Raw genomic sequence first — 24,346 nt, 5'->3', positions numbered from 1 at the left:
CAGTACCTTGTCGGGGCTTCACAGGACCCGGGAGCACCAAGGACCCGTGGACCCCGAGTCGCGTGCTGAGATTGGATTCCCGACGCGGTTCTGGGCGGCAGACTCCACTGAAGACGGTGCTGCTGCAGGGCGCTGTCATTGGGGACGGATGGGCGAGTGCAGGTACCGGATACCTGCCTACCTAGGTACCTGCAGGTGCAAGAACCGGGCAGGTTGTTGCCGGCGTGAACTGCTGAGAAACTGATGAGCCGAACTGAGGATTTTTTTAACCTAGTGGCTGCATGCAATCAATTAATCAAATATTGCCGCCGCGGGTGATGGTGAGGGAATCTCGCAGATAGAGTGCATACTACTAGTACATACATACATACATACAGCTGATGCGCACATCTTTTCTTTTCCTCTCTTCTCTTCTTGATCCCCGATATTCGCAGTGACTTCTGTAGGTACCTTACCTGAGGCAATCTCACCAAGTGCACAGCCTGCATTAGTACCTTATTACTGGAGGCACCTGTACTGTATTGCTTGCATTCGCTCTGCTGCTAAAGCACGTCAGCTCTGGATTCATCTCATCTCCCGCACCGCTTGGGCCAAGTACCCGCAACCTTGCCGCCGCACTGCCAATCGCCCATCTGCCCCCGTACCCGGTACCAGGTCCCTCGCTCGCGCTCTCAGGTACAGACCAGGGAAGCTTCTGCCGTCTGCCTCTTTCCTCGTCTTGCCATCGCCTTCTCCTCTTCTCAACCTCTTTGTCCTTCCGATTCACGATTCTTTTTCTCGCCTTTGTCAACCGCTTCTTCTTCTCTTCTTCCCCTTCTTCTTCCTCCTCTTCATCGTCTTCTCTACACTTTCACGCACTCCTTAGCCGACCCGTTGCCGTTCTTCTTCTCCTCTCCTCTTCTTCTCTTCTCGATATACCAGGTACATTCCATATAGTCGTTATTTTTTCTTCTCCCCATTCCTCTTCTTCTCCTGCCCGTCCCTCCAACACGACCGCCCACCGATCGAAACCACGGCGACGGCCACGGCCAGCGGACGAGTCAACCGTCTAGTCGACGTCTTGACCTCGGCGGTGCGAAAGGCAGCCGCCAAAGCGACCAAGATCTCTCCCCTCGCCGCCATGGACAAGATCCCCAAGTTTCGCCGGAAACCAAAACCCCCGGTGCTCGAGACGGCCATCGATCGCAACGGCGCCGTGGCCTCGGATAGCATGAGCCCCAACGACTCGGTCCTTGGCCAGTCGCAGCGCGCGCACCATAAGATGGCGCCCTTTAGGAGCTTGCGCCTGCGAGGCCCCTCGAAGCGCGCCCGGGACAGTCCTCCCGCAGACCTCACGCCAACCACGCCGTCCGCCGTCGTCGTGGCCCAAGATGGCATCCAGTCGCCGCCACGGCCTACGCGGCCAGCGTCTCAGCCGGTGCAACACAAGTCGCCGCCTGTGCAGGATCGCCGTAGGAGCGTCAACCAACCGCCGCCTGTTTTGCCGGCATTCCTGACGCTGTCGCAGCAAGGTGCGTCATATCTCCCTCGGCGGCCGCCATGATAAGCTGCCTGTATATGCACGCCAGATGCATATGCACGTCATGTCCACCGGCGCTACAAAGTGCTGTCGCCCCGCTAACAATCACGCGCCATCTGCAGACATCGACGCCAAGTATCAGGAGCTCACCTGGGCGGAGCGGGTCAGGGTTGCGCAGGGCATGCGAGACGACAACATGGGCGACCCGCGATGGGCCCTGTACAAGCACGCCGACACGCAGGAGAAGATGGATCGCTACATCAACATCAGGCCCTGGGCGCACAACCGGGTCAAGCTCCGGGTGCCAGACGCCGAGTTCGACTATGTCAACGCCTCCGCCATTACCCTCACGTCCCCGACCGACCCGCACAAGCCGCCGTTGCGCTACCTTGCCATGCAGGGCCCTACCGTATCATCGTTCGATCACGTCTGGCGCATGATCGCGGAACAGTGTCCCTCTCCTGCCGTCATCGTGCAGCTCACCAACCTGGTGGAGCTTGACGTGATCAAGTGTGATCAGTACTTCCCCATGGGCGACGAGCTCCCCACAGGCGGACACGACACCACCTGGAGCGTCAACGAATACAATCTCTGGGGTGACAACTGGAGGGCGGATCTGACCTTTGTCTCGGTGGAGGAGCTTGCCGGTGGCGCGATTGAGAAGCGCAAGCTGCTGCTTCACGTCCACGGCGAGCAGGAGCCAAGAGTTGTCTGGCACTTTCTCTACAGGCGCTGGCCTGATTTTGGTGTGCCAACGGCCGAGGACGTAGACAGCTTCCTCGAGCTAATGAAGCTCTCTCGGGAGCATACCACGCCGTCAGCCCCGCGCGTCATCCACTGCAGTGCTGGTGTTGGCCGCACCGGTACATTTATCTGCCTCGAGCACCTGATGAGGGAGCTCGAGTCGGGGGCTTTGGCCAGATACGACGTGCCCTCAGAGCGTACTGACCTCGTGTGTCACACTGTTGACACACTCCGCCAGCAGCGTCGGGGCATGGTGCAAGGCGAGATCCAGTACCGGTTCATCTACCAGGTCCTGCGGAAGCTCTGGCATGACAAGTATGGCAGCGGGGACGAGGGAGCAAGGAGCACCGAACCGGCGGCTAAGAGACTCGAGGTTGCGAGCCCCTTTACTGGCAACTTCCGGCCTTCAACGAACTAGCGATTTGACCGTGGCAGATCGGCCCCACTCTTTACCGCCGCGGTCCTGAGAAGTAAGAGCTCAGCGCCAAGGCCTCAAGAGTGATGGGGGCCTGTTCTCTGTTGCCTCGCCTTGTTGGCTCATTCATCTTCATTTTTACTTTTCTCCGTTTTGGGCTTGGGCTTTGTTGGTAACCTGAATATTGCTCTTGATTGGGTTGGGTTTGCCTGGCGCGATTTGGAAATGGTTTTTAATGCCTGCATTTATTCTTTTTCTTTCTTTCTTTCTTCCTTTCTCTTCGGTTCTTGCCATTCTTCTTCATTCAAGCCACTACTTATGTGGCTCTGTATCCTCTGGATATTTTCTTTCTCCCTTTCTTCTACCTTAACATTGACATCCTTTTTACCCGTCTGCTTCCTCACTCCTCGAGTGGTCCCTCTTTTACTTTTGCGCCTGCATGGTAGGATCGAGGCACTCATAAGGAGCCACGGCAGTTAGGAGGGGGGAAGCGTGAAGCGAAATGGAAACTCTAGGAACCAAGCATTGATTCACGGAAGGTCGTGAAGGAAACCACATATGCCCTCTTATCACTTCTGAATCATTCATAGCACAGCGATGACTGAAAGAACAAGAATACATCATGGAGCGTCGGGAGCGCTTTCTGGAGATTGTCCGTAAATATACCAGGTAGAATGCTGGACTTGGAAAACAAAGGTAGCATCGCTAAAGCTACTACATTTGATCATACATTCATTATGCCAGGGCAACAGAGCAAAGCCAAAAAAACATGAGATGTATAACAAGCAGCTGGCCTCGCAAGTACCTATAGCCATTCACAATCATGACGAATGCGAGTCTTGAACTTGTTCAGTTGCTTGTGCTGCATACCGTATCTGGGCATCCCTTTCGCACAATTGGTTCTGACTTGGTTGCCGACATGTATGTAGTATTTTTTGTAGGTAGGTAGGTAAGTATGTCTGTACCTTGTGTATAATCAAGTTCTCGATCTTGCGTACTCTACTTCAAACCAAGCATTAATTTTCCCCCCTTTTCTCTTTCTTCCCGGCTTCCCTTGATGAGTATGATAGACCGGCTACATATTATATATATATTGAAACATGGAAAAACTCATGATCATAAAAAACAGAAATATCCATCCAACCAACATGTAAATAGCAAAAACAAAAGGTAAAGAAAAAGGGGAAAAAAAGTATAAAGGCATCAAGGTAAGGTATTTATTGTGGACCAACCTCGCACATTCAACATGCCCCTAAATCACCCCCCCATCAACAATCTCTCAAACGCCAACAGTGACAGTCACCGTCTCCTTCGAAGGAATCTGCGTAACAGTCACCGTCTCCCGCGCAACCGTCACCGTCTCCTTTTCCCTTTGCGTAACCGTCACAGTCTCCTTCTCGTGCTCGGTGACGGTAACAGTGGGCAAGATGCCAGATCCAGCAGCCGGCCCGTTACGGACCTCTGTGGGTTGAGGGGTCGGATTGCTGTTGCTGCTGCTGCTGGGGACGGCGAGCTCTGATGGGCCGGGGAGAGGGCTGTCGTCGGGGACGGGGATGAGGATGAGGCTCGTTGGGTTGGGCAGCGGGAGGGGCGCAAAGGGGTTGTTGTTGTTGGAGGGGGGCGTGATGCTCGGGGGAGGGACGACGCTGGTGCGGATGGTTTGGAAGGTTGTTGGCGTTGGGGCTGCGGGAGGGGACGGGGGTTGAGAGGCTGCTGGTGAAGAGACGGCTGGAGGAGGAGAAGGAGAAGGAGAAGGAGAAGGAGAAGGAGAAGGAGAAGGAGAAGGAGAAGGAGAAGGAGAAGGAGAAGGAGAGGCGACTGGATGAGAGACTGCAGGGGGGTCCGCTGCTGGAGGCGCTGCAGCCGGAGGAGCAGAGGGCGGCTGGGGCGAGGGAACCACGACAGTAGCAGTAGATGTCGTAGGCGCCACGGGCGGCAAGTCGCTGACGGTGATGTAACTGGTGACTATCACACCGGGGTCAGTCGTCGTCGTCGTCGTGGGCACCGCTGGGGGACCAGCCGGGACAGACGTCGGAGCCGGCCCGCTGCTGCTGCTGCTGCTGCTGCTGCTGCTGCTCTGGGGCGCACCCGCGCCGCCGAGGATGCTCTCCGCAAGAGCAGGGTCATGGCATCCAAGCAGGACGCCTGCGGTGTTGTTCATCGGCAGAGCAAAGCACTTGGTGCCCGGGTCGCATGCCTCGAGGACAAAGGCGCCGCTGGGCCCGCACGTCGCCAGCTGGCCGTCGATGCAGGCCGCCTGGGCGCCGGTACAGGCGGACTCGGGGTCCATGTTGGTGAAGACGTCGTTGTACCTCTGGGCGGCGGCGAGGTTGCTTGCGTAGACCTGGGCGGGGACGGTGGTGGTGGCCGTGGGGAAGAAGGTCAATGTGGTTGGGACGGCGGCGTTGGGGGTTCCGGTGGGCTGGACGGTGACGGTGGCGGTGGATGTCGTCGTGCGTTTTGTCGTTGTGGTTGCGTCTTCAGAGGACTCTGTTGGCGTTGGCAGGAAGACGGGCTTCGTCAGGCTGGCCGACTGTGTGGTTTCAGGGGCTGTCGTTAGCGAGGGGGCAGCCTGGCTTGAGGTGCTGGCCGCGGCTGTGGATGAGCTTGAAGCTGACGAGGCTGTGGAGGATGTTGTAGGCTCAATGGGGGCTGACGATGTCACGAACACTGCTTCGCTGGTAGTAGACGCGGAGGTTGTAGTGGCAGCAGCAGCAGAGCTTGATGTTGATGCTACACTTTCAGTTGACGTCGAGCTCGCCGGCAGGCCAACAGAAGTCGTCGTCGACAACGAGGTCAGGAGTGTAGTACCAGTTTGAGCAACAGTCGAGGTCAGGCTGCTTCCACCCGTAAGAGCAAGAGAAGCACTCGTGCTCTGCGGAGGCTGAATCAGGCTGGTAGAGACGGTCACCGTGTTGGCAGGGACAGGGATAGAGCTTGTGCTGAAGGTGGCAGCAACAGAGCCTGGTGGCTGAGTCTGTGATGTCGAGGCATCCTGAGACGTCACTGTTGTGCTTCCGACAGTTGAACTGGATTGTGTTTGGTGGGCAATGGTCGTCTGCGTGAGCGAATTCTGAAGACCGGTGCTGGAGCCAGTGGCAGTCGTCTGAGTCTCAGGGGCTGTGGTTGGGGCAGCAGCAGAGGGCACGGTGCTTGTGACGGCCGAAGTCTCAGTAGCTGCTGATGTGCCTGTCACTGCTGAGGTTCCAGGAGCTACGGAAGGTTGGGTCGCTGCTAAAGTCCCAGTCGTCGTTGACGTGCCTGAAGCTGAAGTTGCAGTAGCCGAAGTTCCTGTAACTGTGGAACTTGCGGTAGCCGTTGTAGCTATCGAAGTCCCAGTAGCCGCCAAAGTCTCCGTCACTGAAGAAGCAGTCGTCTCCGTAGTCAACGGTTGAGTTGTAGATCCCGTCACCCCAGCAGGCGCCGTCGCAGATGCGGTCTCTGTGTTCACCGTGGAAGCGCTCGACGCCGTGGTGTCCGTATGAGCAGCTCCAGTTGTGGCGGCACTTGTTGCCGTCGTCTCAGCAACCGTCTCCGTAGACGTAGAGCTGCCCACAGAGGTCTGTATGATGTCCACAGCGGTGCTGTGAGTCGTAACAGGAGCGGCAACCGTCGTGGAAGTCGTCGCAGCGGGGACGCCAGTCGTGGTGGGCCTGTCGGTAGCAATGCCAGACTCCAGATCCGGACCTATACTCGTGACGGAGGTTCCAACGGTGGTTGGCTTGGCAGGCTCCGTCGAACTCGTAGTGGGAGCCGTAGTAGGAGGATTGAGATCCGGGATGACGACCGTGGTAAACATGCTAGTTGTAGTTGGTACAGCAGGCTCAGAAGAGGCTGTCTGAACAGCACTCGTAGGGGCAGCATTGGCCTCAGACGTGGACGAAGGCGGAACGGCGGTGCTAGTGTGAGAGTCAATGACACTGCTGGACGAGGTCACCGGCGCCGATGGTATGCTGGTCGACGAAGTCTCAACCGGGACGACGCTTGGTCCAGCCGAAGTCGAGACCGGATCTTGGGTCTGAGCCTGTGTAGGGATGCTGGACCGGAGGGAGTCGGGAATGTCTGCCGACGTGCCGGTCAAGGTCTGGAAGATGGGGCGAGGAGCTGTGCCCGTGGGTACATTTGGCGAGGCAGGCTGGGTAGAACTGTGACATGTCAGACAACTTGCTCCTATACCATGTCTGTCGTTCAGATCAGCTTACCCAGGTCCATCAGGGATGGCAGAGGTGTCGAATACGGCAGTTTCCGCTCTTTCAGCTTTGAGCCTATAACGAAGAAGAGCATCAGTACCATGATCAGCAGATCAGAGGAGGCTTCAAGGAGTCCACTTACAGCCTGGGGCCGAGGCGTGGCAACGGACCAGCCTGGACAGGCCCAGCAACCAGGATCATGCCCAGAGCACTGCCAAAGAGTATGTGATAACGCATTATGTCGAGGAGGTATGTGTAGATCGCACAGCGATGTTTTAATCCAAGAAGAAAAAAAGAAAAAAAGAAAGAAAGAATTCGGAGACGGCAAGGATCAGCAAATCGACACCTTTTTGTGTGTTCCGGTGAGCGGCTGCTTGAACAAATAGCTGTGAACGATGCTTGTTGCTCGAGATTGCCGCCAGCAAGTCGTGCGTTTGTTCAACACACACAAAGGGAGGGTGTGTGTGATATCCGGTAGATTGCGCCGAGACCGTTCAGAAGACGAGGAAGAATGGAAGCAGAGCAAGAAATGACAAGGAAATGTAAGGAAAAGATGGTAGATGGAAGCACGTCTTGCCTCGAGGGACTGAAGCTCACTCCAGGTAGTGAATGAGGGCGAGGAGGGGACAAGGAGTGTGTAACCAGAGGCACCAACAAGAGCCGACAAGTGAAAGTGATTATGTGCAGCAGACAATATCCCAGATGACAATGAAGGTTGACAAAACAAGAAAAAGAATGGAGATTAAAGAGACTCGTCAAAGAGAGAGTGGAAGAGAGAGAGAGAGAGAGAGAGAGAGAGAGGAACCCGGATCGACCAGAGCACCAGAAAGGAAATTCGTTCAGACAGTAAGGAAAAGCTGGCAAACCAAAAGGGAGAGAGAAGAAGAAGAAGCAGGAGAAGAAGAAAAGGATTGGGAAAGGATCGCCCTTGGGGGCATTATGTAGGTACGTGTCTGTCTGGTCAAGCTCGCAAGCATGCGGAATCAATGGCGATCCGGTTTGCCAGACCCAGACCCAGACCCAGCCCTGTCTCTGGTTCCGTCTGTCAGGTACAGGCAGAACCATCAAACCAGACCCTGGCATGCATGAGGCCCTGCCCCCATGTGCCGGCATCACGACTGAATGAATGGATGCATCAGCATCCGCATCAGCCAGGCACCGTCGGAACAGAGACAACAAACACACGCTCCAACTGCATCCTCCCGCCATCAATCAACACCAAAAATCCATGGCAAGAGGTAATCATACTCAAGATGGAAAACAGGGCACAGTCCAAAGCAAAGCAAACGACAAAGAAAAAATGATTGGCCACCGCAAGCCCCAGAGCCAAAACAGCGGCCCAGGTCCCAGGAAAGAAAGCAGTTGTAAAGGCTTCGTTCAGTCCAATCGTCCCTCTTCCATAAGGTAAGGTACATGTATGCAGCCGCGCATGGCTGTCTGAGGCGGCGAGGCGTGCTGGCCAATCAGCTGCGCCCCACCACGGCCACCTGTGGCTCAATGGCAGAACAGACATGTAATGAGCCTGGTAGTACCTACTTTCAAGTAACATGCAAGTTTTAAGCGCCCGATTCTTGTTCGGCTTCGGGGGGGGCACTGATGAAACCAGGCTGAGCATCTCCTCTCAATTTCATAATATTGATGTCTGTTCTTCTTGTTCATGAGCTGCACACGTGGCAATGTAATTGAGTGATGATGAGATGAGAAACATCCGAGATAGATAGATAGATACATGCATGTTGGCGGAGACAGACGCAGGTGCTCTATGACTCTATCCACATCTTTCCGGCCAGTCCAAGTCGCGAACCACACGCACTTCAATCAATCCTTCAAACATACCTACCTTGAACGCATTCACTTGATGCCACCTACTATCCTGTCTTCCAGCATCCCTCACCCCCAGCACCCATCAGGCTACACTTCTACCACGCCTCTCTACACGGGCGGGCATTGACCACGCCACCAATCGGAAGCTTGTTACCGCCCCCCCTGCACGCTACATTCGTCTTGTTAAGATGAGAACTGCGATAGCCGCTCGCTTCTCTGCAACCTCAGAATAGAAGCATCGGCAATCACTGGCTTCCGCGCTCGTACGGCATTATCGAGTAAAACAAAGCACACCCTGCCTGTATATTCTCCTCATTTTACCTAGTTAAAATAAACAGCTGATGGCTAAAGAGGTATATTCTATCGCTGGCATTCCTCGCGGCTAGGTACCTACCTGGGTACCTAGTATCCAACACTTACCAAAAGCAACCATACCTACAACGCAGCTTCATACTTCAAACGTCAATTCCAGGCCCTTCTTGAAAACGCCCCCCTCCATGCCTATAATATCCCTTGATTCAGACGCAGAAAATCCCCCAGGCTCATACATGGCTCCTCCATCTAGTATTACCTGCCGGCTCCGTATCCAGCTCCGCCTCCCTCTCGGCATCGTCTCTCGTATTAGTCCACGACAAGCGCACCCGCTCCAATACGCGCGCCAAAGCCTGAATCGAGTCGTCCTCTTGCGTCTCAACGTACGCCTCCACGGCTTCTTCGTCGGGCCATGCCCAGTCCAACCCAGCCGCGTCAATGGCTTCCCGCAGAGACGCCACCACCCCCTGCCCCAGCATCGGCTCGGCCACAAGTCGAAAGGCGCACAGAGTCCTTGCAAAGTCGGCATACGGCGGCACCTCGTCCAGCTCCGACAACGCCTGCACCACCTCAGGCTGCCCCCACTTCGTAATCAACCACTCCAGCAGCTTGGCCATCTGTTGAAACTCGCCCAGGTATGCCAGGGATATCATGTACTCGTACGCGTGCTCGGCTCGGGCTGGGTCTCGCCGCCACATCATCTCATCCAATGGCGCCACCCTCGTTGCACCCAGCAGTCGCCGGCTCTCTCCTTCAAGCGACACAAGTTTGTCAAAAAGCCCCTTCATCTGCAAGGCGGAGGATCGAAAAAGACGAAATAGATCCAAGGCCCCCGGCCTGCCGCCGAATGTGTCCCAGTGCATGGCATCCTTGTGGATGGACTTTGTGTCGTACAGGGCCCATAGCGCGTTGTTCTTGACCGTTGACGGACTAGATTCCATTTCGCTGCAGAGCTGCTCCAGTTCGCGTTTGATTATCTTGCGCGTCGTCTTGCTGAACTGGACAAACGCAGGCAGCGGGATCCCGCAAGCCCCGTCGAGTTTGTGGACAACATGGAGGGACAGCTTGAGCTGCTGGTAGGGCAGAATCTTCAGGCCGCGATGGTGCTGTGACAAGTCTTTGAGAATCGTGCCCCAGATGAAATCAGACCACGGACTTTGCACAGGCCCTAATCGCTGTTCTGCCAGCTCAATAGCCCGCACCAGGTATTTTCTCCCGCGTCTTCCGCCTTGTCGTGTCATCACTTGAATATAGGCTGAGACGAGGCTGAGCGGCACCTTCTTGAGGGCTTCCACGTCCATTTCCTGAGACAACAGCCGATACAGAGCGCCGGTTCCGTCGCTGTCGCGTAGATATCTTCTCGCCATTTCCATCGATTCAGTGTTAGCCAGCAGTATGGCAAGGCAGCTGCCGCTAGGGCGGATGCCATTCTTGAGCATCTTCTCATACAGCTGGGACGTGCTTGGCGGGCGGATGCGGGCCTTTTCGAACTCGGTGAGATTGGCCTCCTGCGGTGTGGGAAAGTTCAAGGCTTTGTCACCAGGCAGGGCTGTCGTGTGTTCGTCGGCCTCCCTTAGCATCAACTTTCCAAACATGGCGGTATATTCGGCCAAGCCGAGTTCAAGTCCTGCCCTTGGAGGGTTCTGAAACCTCTCCCAAGCCTCCTGCGCATTGCGCGTGGCTCTGATGGAAGCCTCCCACAGGCCTACCTTTCGACGTTTCACTAGCGATACCCGCTGCTGGATCGTCGGGGTTCCATCCGGTGACATGCCCTGTAGGACGTCGACGGCGTCGTCGAGTTCTTCCTTGGGAAATCCGGCCTCCTGCATCAGCATTCCCGCCCGTACAGACCGGCTCCAGCTCTCTTCGGGATCCATCTCTTCATCCATTCCATCTCCAGGTTGTAGATACGGGGGCCATGTAGGTGCGTGCCTAAACGAGCTGTGTATCTCGACGTGGTTCTTGGACATGCCTGCCAAGACCTTTCTAATGGCACGAAACCCCTCGGCGTCAACTAGCAGTTGTTTTTTCAGCTTGGAGGAGGCAGCAAGAAGGATTCTCTGTGCTTCCCAAAAGAATGCATTTGGCAAAGCCTGCTGGATCGGATGCCTTCTGTAGGTCGAACCGAGGAGCTTCAGGCTGTGGTTGAATACCGAGCATTGAGCTTCGTAAATCTTCTCCTGTGGCAGGTGTGATTCCGCCAGTGCCTCGATGTATTGTACAGTTAGATCACACAGCGTAACTATGTGCCTGGCGTCAAGACGCATGCAATGGTGCGCAAGAAGGGACAGAACAAAGTTGAGGCTTTCTGGCCCATGTGGCCGCTTCGGCTTCTTGGTCAGTGTCCCGGCTGTATCTGATTCATTTCTCAAGGCCTCCAGATAAAAGGAGCGGCAATAACCAACGAGGCAGTTGAGCGTTTCGAGCTGGGAGAACCTAGAGGTCGACCTTAGGAGCAAGTGCAGAATAAAGGGCGGCTTGTATGACTCGCGCTCAAGAAATCTTTCGCACCGCATGTCGTCCGTCTTTCCTTCGAGAATATACAGATAATGCGCCAGGTCATCTTGCGAATGGCCCCGTCGCTGTACTTTCTCCAGCATCAAGTCCCATTCTTGCGTGGACGGGAGTAGATTCAGTAGCTCGCTTTGGCCGGGTTCTTGTGACGCTTCTTTGCGAATCATCATTTGCAGCAGGATGGATGGAAGGCGGGCGATGCGATTCCGTGCCGCTTGCATTTTCCAGTCCCTATCTTCGCCGTCCAATGCCTTTTGTAGCAAGAGATTGAGCGAGTTGTCGCGCCATGCTTTCAAGGTCATTGTATTATATCTCGGCTTAAGGCGGCGTGAGGCTCGGGGCTGGTTCGACGAACTTGGCGAAATCTCAGCTGTGTCGGAAACCGCAGTGCCGCTCGGAGAATTTCTACGCTGCCGATGCCGTGCAAGGATACTCTTCTGGAACTCATATCGAATATTCGGCTTGTTTTCGACGCCATGCCTGGGAGGTTGCGCAGTGTGTCTGTAAATGTCGATCTTTGCTGCGACTCGTGGAAGTTCCCGAGGAGGCTGCGCTTCGAAGATACGATCGTCTTGATCGAGTCTGGCAATCCTTGAGCCTTCGCGCCCTACAGCCACGGCGGCTTGCGATGAGACCTTCCGACGGCTACATTGTTGTAGCAGTGTTCCATAGAGCATCTGTACAGGTAGCAAAGTGTCAGATGCCGCAGTCCGTTCAGCCCATCAAGAGTCCCAAGTGCACCTGCACCTACCAAAGACGCATGGAACAGTTGGCGCGGCGCCCGCCGCCTCTGCTCCAACTCCCGAGTTGCATTTTTGAGCATTCCTCCGCATGTCTCCAACACGGCCAGCAATGGTCCGTTGAAGAAGCCTCTTGTCGTGGAGTTTGTGCCGTTGGGGGAAGTTGAGTCGAAGCGTAGTCGCGAGTCGTCCCAAAAGTTCAAATTCGATCCGGTCTTCATGCAACAATCGGGGCGTGTACCAAAGTGGGGCCCTATCAAGCAAGTCCTCTCGGCGTCTCGAGGTGACATGACCAGCACCGACTCACCTCGCCGACGGTTATTACTCAGGGACATTCTATTGATATCGTGATATTGACGAGTCCTATCACGAGCTATGCATGCTCAACTGGCCTCCAATGAAAGAGTAAACGCTCAAGTATTCTTCGCAGTATATCAAATCATCACATGTTGGAGTGGAGCTCTTCATGGCCAGCCAAACGAGAAGCTTTTCCCAAGTCTCTATTACGCAGAAGTGTCTTTCAGGTTCTTCTTCTCTGCTTCCTCCTCCAGCTTCTCTTTCCTCTTCTGTGCGACCTCCCAATTGTAGACCCTTGCAAGGGCAACCTCCATAGTCTGGCACCTGCGTCAGCATTTCGCCTCTTCTCAAAGGCCGGGGTGTTGAGGTTTGTCTTACCGTAATCTGCTCGCGGAGAAAATCCAAGTCCTCCTCACAGTTTGACAGACTTGTCTTGGCGGCTGTCAGTTTCGAGGTCAGGAGCGTCTCGGCCTCGTCGATAGGGTAAGACAACATGACGTTGGCCTATAGCACAGTCAGCTTGACGGCTCCTCGTTCTCTTCGCGCACTCTCCGTCGTACCCCAAGCCAAATGTACACCTCCTCTGTCGGCGGAATGTTTGCTCTGGCATACAGAGTGTCGTTGAGCTCAAAGGTCGTCTCGATGGGATCCGTCTCGTCCTATTTTCGAGCATGAGTTGGAGTGTCCTCTCCCAAGAATCACTCTGGCGCGCTCAAACCTTGCGCAGCTTCAAGAACTGCACCGTGTCCAGCGTCTTCTGGATATCAGGAATCTTCTCCCTCAGCCCCGTCATCCGACGTTGCAGGTTCAGCTCCATGAATTGGTACTTCCTACCGCGGGCTGATTAGCCCCTTTGGCCATGGCGAACGGTCCAAGTCTGTGTTCGCAGCTCACGAGATCATTTCTTGAAACTTTCGAAGCGTCGGCTCGACATCCTCCCGTGTTGAGACGTAGTCCTCGACCTTGTCGACAAAGGGAGCATACGGGATGCCCCTAGGGTTCGTCGGCGTATCATCTTTACCACTGCGCCCAGCCCCTGTCAGCACGCGCACCCGCTCCATTGAAACTATTAGTCGGTCATCTTCCTGTGGTCGCACTCACCTTACGACTGGCTGTTTCTCTGAGCTCGCCATCTTTGCTGCGAGTGCGTCTCCCGGCGCATGAAATGGGAGGTTTTCCAGAGGTCATGCCAGCGCTGGGGGGACAATTCGTCGGAATACCTTAGCGCTGGTGGGGACCTACCACCTCACCTAGGTGAGGGGCAAATGGCGGGGTTCCTTTACCAGAGGTTGAAGATTCGGGCGAGTTTGCAGGGTAAGCAGGACATGCACGTAGCCGAATCTAATTGCAATCAGTGAACTTGAGTCGCTTCTGGTATACCATCATATTGTAGGAGGCAGCGGCAATGTAGGAGTGGTAGAGACGCGTGTGTTTGAGTCTCTAACACCTACCACTAGGTATCGTTCCAATTGCTTGGCTGAGGCCTCCTGAAACTAAAGGACGGTAATACAGCAACACTGCGTGGTGGAGGACTTGCAATGCTTTCACATCCCACAGAGCTATTGAAGGAAGGACCAACTTAGTCATTATGTTCTGGATAAACAGACTATCGTGAACTAGACATGGATCCTCACTATCGAGAAACAACTAGCTAAGCGTCATCATGAGCACATATACGTCGTCTACCTCCCCGTTGATACTGTTATGCCCAGATAGCCCAAATCTTGACCCAGAAACGCCAGTAGTGCAGATCCGTGATCAATGCTGCGTAGAGCCAAGCACAATGGTCGGCTCGACCCAAAACCCCAGGTATGAAGCCCGGGTTTCAGTCTGTTCGTTTCTTGGTTTCCCGAGCATCAGCTGCATCCGATTCTTTGGCGACTGCTGGTGACGGTGTATCGGGAATCGATGCGTTGTCATCGTCCCAGTTGTCTTCCGCATTCTCATCCCAGTTATCGACCTCCTCCTCGAGGGTCCTGCCTCGAGCCGGGCCGTCTGTGATACCGGACTCCTGGCCCTGCCCAAGCTCTACATCTTCGGCATCGTCACCTGGGACAGCGTCATAGTGCTTGCGCTGCCTCTTCCTCTCCAGCATTCGCTTATGATACCATGCGCAGAGGCCGAGCCCCAGCAAGCTGCCGATGATGTTTGCTACAATGTCGTAGAGATCAAAATCTCGGTCGTTTGGGAGGAAGCTCTGCACGAACTCGGACCCGATGCCTAGTACGAGAGTGCAGACAACAAGAGTCATGTGCAGGGTTCGGCGGCGATTGGTATCGACGACCCAGTAGAAGACGACCGTCAGGAGAAAAAAGGTTAGGAAGTGGAGGACCTTGTCGTTGATGTATGCGCCGAGCTGCAGAGATGACAGGCCGGCGTAGGCTGCCAGCAGCAGCAAGAGCAGGAAAACACCTTGGGAGAGAGTATCAGCATCTTGCAGTAGGCCAGCAGAAGATGGCGCGCATGCTATTGCAGAATCCAGAGGGCCAGACAAATTTCTGGCCGCGATGCTGTGCGGCCTGGGCCGAACGACGTACGCACCTGCAAAGGGCAGCCTTATCCGCATGGCTGGATGTGGGCGACTGGCTGATGTGACGGGCGGCTGAGCTGAGTGACGGCCTCGAGAGCGGCACGGGCTCTCCAGACCACAGGACCAGATGCGAGACGGAGATTTTGCATGCAACGGGCGTGGAGGTGCAGGGAAAGCTCTCAATGTCTCTTGAGCTGGTGAAGCTGTGCTGTGGCCGGGCCCGGGTGGCGCAGCCGGGATGCAGTACGTACTCCTCATGTATACCTTACCTACAGCACCAGCTCAGCGTTACTAACGCAGGTCATCGGTGCTGCTGCTTAAGGCAATAGTACTAGGGATGGCATTTCTGCCAGCACGGTTCGTTATATATAGTAGTATCCGGCACAAATTACAGCAGTTCTGTCCATTCTGAGTGAGGGAAGGAATTGACGGCAAAGCTCATGCAAATGATTTTTCTTTTCATCCCTTTTTGTAATCCCGCCTTGTCGTATCACTTCATGTATAGAATTCTCACTCTAAGCTCAGTCTGTCGTCAACTCTGCATGGCATTTGGATGCATCGGAGTTTACACATCACGTGCAGCCCCACGTGCAGATACAACCGCCCTTTTGCAGCAGAAAGTTATACCTAGGTACCTAACCTTAGGTAATACCCAAGCACACACACAAAACACAAGTACAGAACGGCTGCTTAGATAATGCACAAAGGCGAAGGCAATGCCTCTACTATCCGCGACTTGTACTCGTACTCCGTCCGCGCACCACAGCATCCGTCCAGCAGCGAGGCATCATCCAACCGCGGCCTGCATATCTTATACTAACAACACGCTGCTCTGCCCGGAGGCGACGCACGCCTTATCGATACTTGTCGAGGGCTCCAGCAGGCGTATGCACCGCCCAAGTCTAAAGTAAAGCTCTTGCAGCGCCCTGCTCCCGCTCCAGCGCTCCCCGACAGGCGCCCCATCAGGTACCAGCCTTCCAGGTGCTGGTACCACCGGCCCAGTGCAAAGTCTCCGCTTTGGGAAGGGTTCCCCATACGTACAAGCCTCCCAAATCCTCAACCTCACCTCTCGATCCGCAGACAAACCAGCCGATCGCGATCCATCAACACTGGCCCAGTTCATCTCCGGCCGTCGCGATTTTCTGGCCTCCATCTCGCCCGATGCCGCTCCTTCGGCCCATGCCGTCTTGAGAAGCTCGTTCGCTCCCGGTCCGCCCGCACGCGAGCGCATCTGTTGGCGCATGGCGAAAGGGGCCCTGCTGTCGCTTCCATCGCCCGGGGCCCAATATGTCGGTTTCTAATGGCCAGGCCGCCTGGCCGCCGCCCGGACTGCATCATTCCAGCAGCAGCAGAAGCCTGCAGGTTGCAGACGATGGAGTGGCGCGTATCGCGACCCCCGTCGACAACTCGATGGTGTTGATGCCTGAGGCAACCCTTGATGTCGAGGACGAGAGGCGACGCGCCCATTTCGCAGACCTGTACCAAAAATCCGAGGAGAAGATCGCTTTGCTCTTTGCCGACGACGGGTCCTACAATCTCAACGCGATCGAGTCTCTCCGCCGCTACCCCCCCACCCCTGCCGTCACCCTCCCTCCAACCACCGACCACGATCCTATCAAAGAGCCGCCGCTGAAGAAAGCGAAACGTACAATAGACGAAGATGATTATGACGACGACGACGAAGATGAAGATGACCAGGATGCCTCGTCTGCCGTCCACAAACCTGCGGCTGCGACTGCGGCGACCGCCGCTTCCAACTCACTGTTATCGCCATCCAAGTCCGGTAGCTCTCCGGTGCAGTCCATTACCTCCCCCGGCAGGATAGCAGACAAAACGAGGTCTCAGGATGGATCGCAAACCAAGGGAAAGCCAGAAGACGACGCTATCAAGCAGCTCGAAGACGCCAGGAAGGCGACAGAAGCCGCCGCCCGGCGAAGCTTTCATACAATCATATATACCCTTGAGAATGACCGAACGGCAATGCTTGAGCAGCAGCAGCTGGAAGATTCGGAGAAGCAGCTACAGGCAGAAATGGAGAATAACAACAGCGCAAGTGCGACGGGGCCGCAAGCAGCGAATCAGGGCTCCCTCAGCAGCGCCAATCTTGGCGCTTCAAGTCTCACACTCAAGCACCTCATTGCGAGGATAGATATGAAGAGAGACCAAGTCAAGGCCTCCGACGCCGAACTCAGGCTCTTGATGAATGAAGTGCGAAAAAATCGCAGCAAGTGGGCAAGCGAGGAGAATGTCAACCAGGAGGAGCTCTACGAGGCCTTGGAAAAGGTTTTGACGGAGCTGAAAGCGCATACCGAGTATTCAACACCATTTCTCACCCGCGTTAACAAGAGGGATGCTCCAGACTACTATAACTGTACGACCAGCTTCCGCGTTTCCCTCGTACATGTACTGACATTGTTCTAGTCATCAAAAACCCGATGGATCTTGGCACCATGACTAAGAAGCTGAAGTCGCTGACTTACAAGTCAAAGACCGAATTCGTGGTTGACCTCAACCTGATTTGGGACAACTGTCTCAAGTACAACCAGGACATGAATCACCCGCTCCGCCGAATGGCTAATGGCATGCGGAAGGAAGCCGAAAAGCTGATACCTCTCATTCCGGACCTCACCATTCGTTCGCGCGCCGAGGTCGAAGCTGAAGAGCGACGGAAGCAAAACGGCGGCGAGGACGACGGCGGCGAGGACTCCGATGACGAACCTATCATGTCTTCTCGTGGTCGTAAGGCCACTACTAAGGGGGCCAATAAGTCTAGGAAGGCTCCTAATGATCCCAAGGAAGATACCCCGGTGGTTGACCAGAAGCCCATCCTACAAGTGAACGGACTCCTGGGGAAGCTAGGCCGCGAGGGCTCGGAATTGGACGGAAGCAATGGCTTCGCAACACCTCCTATCGGCGGCTCCATCACTCCTGGCGCGGCTAATGGGCCATCTGGAATCACCAGCAACGCCGATGCCATGGATATCGACGGTCCAAGCATCAATGGTATGAGTCTGAACCAAGCCTTTGGCCAGGCTGCGGAACAGGCCTACGAAGATGAGGAGTACAAGATATGGAAGCAGTGTACAAAGAAAGACCGGGCTTTGGCTGCCAAAGAACGCTTCCAGCTCTTCAAAGACAACAAGCTCAGCGTGGACGCTCCCGCCTTACTCAGAACCAAAGCTGGGATGCGAAGGTTTCTGGCTCGCCAAAAGGAAGCAGAGCTGACCAATGGCACTGAATCTGACGCGCCCGCAACTGCTACCAAAACCGCTGGAAGCAAAGCGCCCGAGACGTTGGCCGAAGGCATCGAAGAGGAAAAGGAGCAAGTTCTTCCGGATTATTACACCCCCATGAGTAACATCCCAGATATCCCAACCAAGATGCAATGGGTCGAGGATGGCGAGGGCCAGGTGATTAACCAGCACGAGGAGTTCCTTCGCCTTGTGCCGCCCGGCTCCTTTGTTGCGTCGCAGAGTAAATTGACGAAGAAGATGGATGAAAACATTCACCAGATACAAGAGACAAGAAAGCTGGCCATGAAGATTTCCGTTATCAAACAGATGCAGGTCCAGTCACAGGTAAGCACCCGGCACCGTGATAGTCGTCTTCTGAGGATGGAAACTGCAGGCTCACACTTCACAGGTATATACGAATCAGTTTCCCAAATCAAATGCAGAGCCGTTCAGAGAATTGGACGTAGAGCCCCATTTCATCTCAGATGATGGTCCGGTCATGGCACCCAACACCTGCCAGAATGCTCTGAAGCGCTCTATCGCAAAGATACTTTACACCACTGGGTTTGAAGAGCTACAGCCATCCGCCATGGATGCCTTCACGTCTATCGCAGCCGACTACTTCCAGAAGCTGGTCAGAACGTTCAATGTCTACCGAGAGGCTGAGAAGAAATCAGTCCAGATTGGTGGCGAGACGGTGCTGCAGCCACGCTTTACGCCGGAGGAGGTAATTCTTCACACTCTGGATGAGAATGGTCATGACGTTGCGTCCCTGGAAAGCTACGTCAAAGACGACGTCGAGAGATTGAGCAGCAAGTTGGGTGCTTTGCATGATAGGATGAAATCCCACCTGGCGGATCTCCTCCGCCCTGCCCTTTCTGCGGATGCTGGCGAAGACGGTGCTGGCGCCTTTAACGACGGCAGTGACCAGTTCACTAGTGGAGATTTCGCCGAGGATCTGGGAGAAGACTTCTTCGGCTTCCGGGCTCTTGGACTGGACAAGGAAATGGGTCTCGACTTTGTGTCTGTGCCGTTCCATCTGCTGCAGAGCAGAGTGCGCAGCCAGTACCAGATGCAAACACAGGCTTCTGGTGGATCGAGCAGCGAAATATTTGAGCCACTGCCCATCTCGGAGCCTGTCAACAAGGAGAACATCCAGTACCAGATTGGCCTGGTCAAGAACTTCTTCCTCGCCAAGCTCCATGCTAACAACGATGCACCGTTGGTTGAGGATGAAGACTTGCCGACCAAGCAGCGCAAACCGCGTCCTCGTCTTGGTGCCAGCGGTAAAATCATATCGGCTCAGAAGCGTCCGCCAAAGGAGCAGTTGGCGCTCGCCAAGAAGAAGAAGAAGTTGGAGGCTGCTGCAGCCGAAGCTCGACTGAATCCATCCCCCGACAAAGCGGCGGCAGCAGCAGCAAACGCAGCTGGAGCGAAGAAGAGGCCGACGCCCACGGCCAACGGCAATGTGCCCAACCCTGCGCTTCTCGCACTCGCACCGAGCATGGAGCGGACGGACAGCATGCAAAGCCAGGGCGGCATGAGCCAAACTGACAAGGACGACACCACTGGGATGATGAGCCCAGAGAGCATTGCCCAGTAACAACGCTCGATCGCAACGACGAAGCGTATGGTTTCGGTTTATACGCAACGCATAGCTGCTTCCATTTTGTTTGCCAGTGCTGTAGATGCACAAGACGCTGTGGCGTTTTCGATACCAAAAGAGAGAAAATTCTGGCGCAAGAGATTGCTTTCTTCGAATATACCGGCCTTCTTGCCTATATCCATGAGCAGACACACCCATTCTACTCATCTTGCAGGACCGCCAAATCTTGTCTTGACGCATATCCGATGCTCTGATGTTTTACACCCTTAATGATCTCTATTCTTGCCTTACCCCCATTCAGGGTTAGGCAGGGACTCATCCTTCTCTTCTTTTACTTCTTCACCTTTCTTGGAACCTTTACTCTTCTCAGCTGTCCTTACGAGATGGCCGACATTGAGGCTTTGTTTGTGGCGTTTAATAGGATCTGAGGTGGACAGGATGCCTTGGCTCTTCACGAAGGAGAGGGCCGATTTACCTTACGACGAATCACGCGGGCGACGATGCGCCTCATCTCGTCAAAGGAGAGGAGAGACGAACCCGAGGTTGAAACAGCACTCCTAAAACAAATTGCGTGCTGAAACCTCACCATCGCTGCAATGGCTATGAGGCCCGAGATGAAGCCGAACGCCAAAGGAAAGCGGGGGGTGGAAAAACGAAATAACGTAACGATGGGTACGGAGGGATGTGTGGATGATATGATGCAATTGACCGGAGGCGGCAATTCTTGGTTCTTCTTTTCTTCTCTTTTCTTTCTTTCTTTCTTCCTTCTCCCTTGCCTTCACAGAGTATGATTCTGTACTCTTCGTCTTGTCTTCATTTCTTTACTGCAACCCAGTCGACACCCTCCATTAAACCTCGGGGGGTTTTCTCCTACTTCTATTTCTTCTTTTTTCGATCTTGGGTCGGTGTGGTTTAAAACTGTCCTTTCTGGTACACCTCGGGTTTTAGATTACCTTAAGTATCAATATACCTTACCTAGTTTTTATTGATCACCACTATGAGGGATGTCTTTGTCTACTGTTTACTTGATGCCTTTTCTTCCCCATGCCCCTCTTGTGGTTTGCTTGGGCCATGTGGTAGGTAAGATGTATGTCGGCGGTTTTATATGAAGAAAATGAGACATAGCGTGAGCGTCTAGGACTAGATTGAAGTAGTTTTGCCTGATTTGTGTTGCTTTGCTTTTCCCTCTGGATGATGTCCTTTCTAATGTCTTCCTGATCTTGGTCGTTTCTGTATTTCAATGGTGCTGGCTACGATCTTGATACCTTAATTTGTTGAAATTGAGCGATTGTGTTGATGGTTCAGATGGGACAGGAAATCATACCCAGCTAGTGCAGGATGAAGGCAGTGAGGTCATTTGAATAGGTTTGAGGGAGAGGAGCGGAATAAATAGGAACTCAACAGCATCCATGTCAGTTGCTACGCTGGACCAAGCCAATTGGGATAAACGCAAGGAATAGACGGAGATAAACCCTCAAATATTATTTCAGAGTGAAAATAGCCATCACAGACGCATGAGAAAGTCACCACGTATGTCGTTACAGAGAAGAATATGTCTTTTCTTGGATTTCTGTAAAAGCTGACCTACTTGTTGAAGCAGGATAGGACCCTCCCTATACCAACCGACGTTGAAATGCCGTTGATACTCAGGATCAATGGCAAAAAGGGTTTTGTATGTAAGTGTCCTGTTGATATACCCAGTCAAAACTCCTCCACCCGCCTCCCACTCGGTTCCGGTTGAAATGGAAAGAAATCATAACGCATGCGCCAGCCCTCATGATATAACTAAAATTGCAAAGTTGTTGAACCTTTCGCCGATTTTTTGGCTTTTTGTCCCATCCCATGTTAAATGCCCCAGTGGACCCGATCTTTTTGATTTTCCACGTGTTTAAGATTTTTGGTATCTTTTGTCCTTTATGAAATTGCAGAGTGATGTCCATCAAGTTTCATGAAACTGGATGACGGACAGACCAGTTTGTTTGCTAGCATCTTGCAATTAGATGCCGGCATCCAGGCGCCAGCCCTCAACGGGAAGAGGGAAGCTGCTGGCCCAAGCAGCAATCTCCTTCTGGAGCTCGCCGAGCTTGGCAACCTTGCCGCTGGTGACCTCGGCCTTGAAGTCCTTGAGCTTGTTGTTGGGCTTGGGCAGAGAGGCCTGGATCTCGACGCAGAGCTTGATGGCCTGGTCAATGTAGAGGGCGACGCGCTCAAAGTCCTTCTCGCCGAAGCCACGGCTGGTCATGGCGGGAGTGCCAATGCGGATACCGCAAGGAGTCAGGGCGCTCTTGTCTCCGGGGATGGCGTTCTTGTTGCAGGCAATGTTGATCTGCTCAAGGACGGTCTCAACACGGGCACCGTCGAGGTTGAACTGACGAAGGTCGAGCAGGACCATGTGGCTGTCAGTGCCGTCGGCAACAAGCTTGTGGCCGAGCTCCTTGAACTTGACCTCGAGGGTCTTGGCGTTGGAAACGACCTTCTCCTGGTAGGCCTTGAACTCGGGGGTCTGAGCCTGCTTGAGGGCGACAGCCAGAGCGGTGATGGTGTGGTTGTGGGGGCCGCCCTGGTGGCCGGGGAAGACGGAGAAGTTGATGGGGTCCTCCAGGTCGTAGAGCGTCTCCTTGCCAGTCTTAGGGTCGACGGAGCGGACGCCCTTGCGGAAGAAGATCATGGCACCACGAGGGCCACGGAGAGACTTGTGGGTGGTGGTGGTGACAATGTCAGCCCACTGGAAGGGGGAGGGGATGGCCTCGGCGGCGATGAGACCGGAGATGTGAGCCATATCGACAACGAGGTAGGCGCCAACAGAGTCGGCGATCTTGCGCATGCGCTCGTAATCAATCAGACGGCAGTAAGCAGAAGTACCGGCGACGAGGACCTTGGGGCGGTACAGGAGGGCGTTCTGCTGGAGCTGGTCATAGTCGATGATGCCGGTCTCCAGGTTGACACGGTAGGGCATGGTCTCGAAGTAGGTAGAGACAGCAGAGATCCTGCAGGGCGCTGTTAGTCAAAAGAGCCTTCTTTCCTCGAGCGCAGAAACACAGCCGTCAAAGCCGTGTTCAGCCAATGCTGCTCAGTCTCAAGCTTACTTTCGCTGGGGAGTCTGGTAACCGTGGCTCAAGTGGCCACCGTGGGGGAGGTCAAGGCCCATGAGACGGCCGTGGGGAGGCATGATGGCCTGGTAGACCTGGAGGTTGGCAGGGCTGCCGCTGAGGCACTGGACGTTGACACCCCACTTGGCCGGGTCGAGGTGGAAGGCCTCGAGGGCACGGCGCTGGCACAGCAGCTCGATCTGGTCAATGTGCTGGTTGCCGCCGTAGTAGCGGGCGCCGGGCAGACCCTCGGAGTACTTGTTGGACATGGGGGAGCCCAGGGCATCGAAGACGGCGCGGGAGGTGATGTTCTCGGAGGCAATGAGAACAATGGACTCGCGCTGACGCTGGACCTCATCTTTCTGCAAGGCGTATTAGTGTCAGTCCAGCTGGGCCCGCCAGAGGAATTTGGAGGGGCAGAGGGAGTGTTACGCACCATGATGGCGGCGACCTCAGGGTCAGACTCGAGAAGAGACTTCTCAAGCATCTGTAGAGCAGCATTGAATCAGTACAGCTGGTCCATTGAGGCAGACAAAGACGTCCAACGAACCTCCTTGTGAGACGCGGGCAGAGCGTAGGTAGACATGGTGGGGGATGTGGATGGTGGGGTGACAACAAGAGAGAGGATGGATGATGGACGAGGCAATTGAGGCTGTCTGGAGAGAAGAAAGAGAAGAGAAGAGAAGAGGGAGAAGAGGAGGAGAAACGGTTGAAGATAAGGAAGACGGCTGAAGAGAAGAAGGAAAGGTGACGAGAGGGAAAAAAATGCGCCGACTAAATTTTCCGTGGCGCTCAGCAGGAAGCAGTCCTGAGAAGTGGCCGAAGAGGGAAAAAAAAAATTGTAGCGCAGGCAGATAGAATAACGGGCGAGATCGGATAGCGGGGAGTCGCAGTGGGGTAAGGCGGTGTGGATTGGCCCAGGTGGTGGGGATTCGGAGATCAGTGGATGGGCGGGACTCAGCGAGTGAAGGGCCCTGTAGAGCGATGCCTGGGGGCCTAGATGCCCTGTGGGAGGCCCTGTGTTTCTCACCCGACGATCACTGGCCGCGTCGCCACGCCTTGCACCGTCTGAGCATAACGCGGCGCCGCCGTCGTTAAAGCTGTTGTCATTCTCGTGTGTCGCAGCTAACAGGAAAGAGTCATTTTGCGTGGGTTGGCTCTGTTACTACTGGACATGCGACTACTTGTACATGGTACTGCTCTTTCTCATAGACTGGCCGGTTACGCCAATGAGGATTGGGGGGGAGTAAGCAAAGCAAGGCCCTGCATGGAAGGACGATAGAATGCAGCTGCAAAGTCCGAGGGAACGGGATGGCTTGGACGCTGGCGTCGG

General features: G+C 54.6%; 7 protein-coding genes across 7 annotated transcripts; 2 read left to right on the top strand and 5 right to left on the bottom strand.

Annotated features, from left to right (window-relative positions):
* Positions 1-788: 788 nt before the first annotated feature.
* TRIREDRAFT_77689 (tyrosine phosphatase) lies at positions 789-2,681 on the top strand (the record flags this gene model as incomplete). The annotated part of the gene is made up of 3 exons (XM_006965117.1): positions 789-1,407; positions 1,456-1,511; positions 1,642-2,681. Exons 1-3 carry the CDS (start codon positions 1,121-1,123, stop codon positions 2,679-2,681), a joined length of 1,383 nt encoding a protein of 460 aa, XP_006965179.1. The 5' UTR covers positions 789-1,120.
* A 1,006-nt stretch (positions 2,682-3,687) lies between these two features.
* Positions 3,688-7,105, bottom strand: TRIREDRAFT_121689 (uncharacterized protein; the record flags this gene model as incomplete). The annotated part of the gene is made up of 5 exons (XM_006964955.1): positions 3,688-5,891; positions 5,977-6,184; positions 6,235-6,823; positions 6,881-6,943; positions 7,011-7,105. 5 exons carry the CDS (start codon positions 7,103-7,105, stop codon positions 3,958-3,960), a joined length of 2,889 nt encoding a protein of 962 aa, XP_006965017.1. The 3' UTR covers positions 3,688-3,957.
* Positions 7,106-9,234: 2,129 nt separating this feature from the next.
* On the bottom strand, positions 9,235-11,820 carry TRIREDRAFT_61402 (uncharacterized protein; the record flags this gene model as incomplete). The annotated part of the gene is made up of 2 exons (XM_006964954.1): positions 9,235-10,713; positions 10,852-11,820. 2 exons carry the CDS (start codon positions 11,818-11,820, stop codon positions 9,235-9,237), a joined length of 2,448 nt encoding a protein of 815 aa, XP_006965016.1.
* A 941-nt stretch (positions 11,821-12,761) lies between these two features.
* On the bottom strand, positions 12,762-13,616 carry TRIREDRAFT_60771 (uncharacterized protein; the record flags this gene model as incomplete). Its single annotated transcript, XM_006964953.1, has 5 exons — positions 12,762-12,872; positions 12,934-13,059; positions 13,116-13,214; positions 13,274-13,385; positions 13,450-13,616. The coding sequence occupies 5 exons, from the start codon at positions 13,614-13,616 to the stop codon at positions 12,762-12,764; spliced, it is 615 nt and encodes a 204-aa protein (XP_006965015.1).
* A 764-nt stretch (positions 13,617-14,380) lies between these two features.
* Positions 14,381-15,121, bottom strand: TRIREDRAFT_3813 (uncharacterized protein; the record flags this gene model as incomplete). The annotated part of the gene is made up of 2 exons (XM_006964761.1): positions 14,381-14,967; positions 15,097-15,121. The coding sequence occupies 2 exons, from the start codon at positions 15,119-15,121 to the stop codon at positions 14,381-14,383; spliced, it is 612 nt and encodes a 203-aa protein (XP_006964823.1).
* A 1,046-nt stretch (positions 15,122-16,167) lies between these two features.
* TRIREDRAFT_77685 (uncharacterized protein) lies at positions 16,168-19,921 on the top strand (the record flags this gene model as incomplete). The annotated part of the gene is made up of 3 exons (XM_006965116.1): positions 16,168-17,456; positions 17,507-18,663; positions 18,728-19,921. The coding sequence occupies exons 1-3, from the start codon at positions 16,373-16,375 to the stop codon at positions 19,919-19,921; spliced, it is 3,435 nt and encodes a 1,144-aa protein (XP_006965178.1). The 5' UTR covers positions 16,168-16,372.
* A 1,543-nt stretch (positions 19,922-21,464) lies between these two features.
* Positions 21,465-23,805, bottom strand: TRIREDRAFT_121686 (serine hydroxymethyltransferase). The gene is made up of 4 exons (XM_006964952.1): positions 23,564-23,805; positions 23,450-23,500; positions 23,011-23,375; positions 21,465-22,911 (listed from the first exon to the last, which is right to left on the bottom strand). Exons 1-4 carry the CDS (start codon positions 23,597-23,599, stop codon positions 21,921-21,923), a joined length of 1,443 nt encoding a protein of 480 aa, XP_006965014.1. The 5' UTR covers positions 23,600-23,805; the 3' UTR covers positions 21,465-21,920.
* Between the last annotated feature and the right edge of the window lie 541 nt (positions 23,806-24,346).

This window comes from Trichoderma reesei, assembly GCF_000167675.1.
Source record: "Trichoderma reesei QM6a unplaced genomic scaffold TRIREscaffold_8, whole genome shotgun sequence".
Classification (NCBI taxonomy): Eukaryota; Fungi; Ascomycota; class Sordariomycetes; order Hypocreales; family Hypocreaceae; genus Trichoderma; species Trichoderma reesei.
Note: the sequence above shows the minus strand (reverse complement) of the source record. Positions and strands in the feature narration are given on the sequence as shown.

Bases quoted from the DNA above. Each gene is read 5' to 3' on its own strand.
- TRIREDRAFT_121686 (XM_006964952.1), bottom strand. From the start codon at position 23,599: ATGTCTACCTACGCTCTGCCCGCGTCTCACAAGGAG. The intron at 23,376-23,449 runs GTGCGTAACACT...TACGCCTTGCAG, and splicing joins CTGAGGTCGCCGCCATCATG to AAAGATGAGGTCCAGCGTCA. The intron at 22,912-23,010 runs GTAAGCTTGAGA...AGCGCCCTGCAG, and splicing joins TACCAGACTCCCCAGCGAAA to GATCTCTGCTGTCTCTACCT.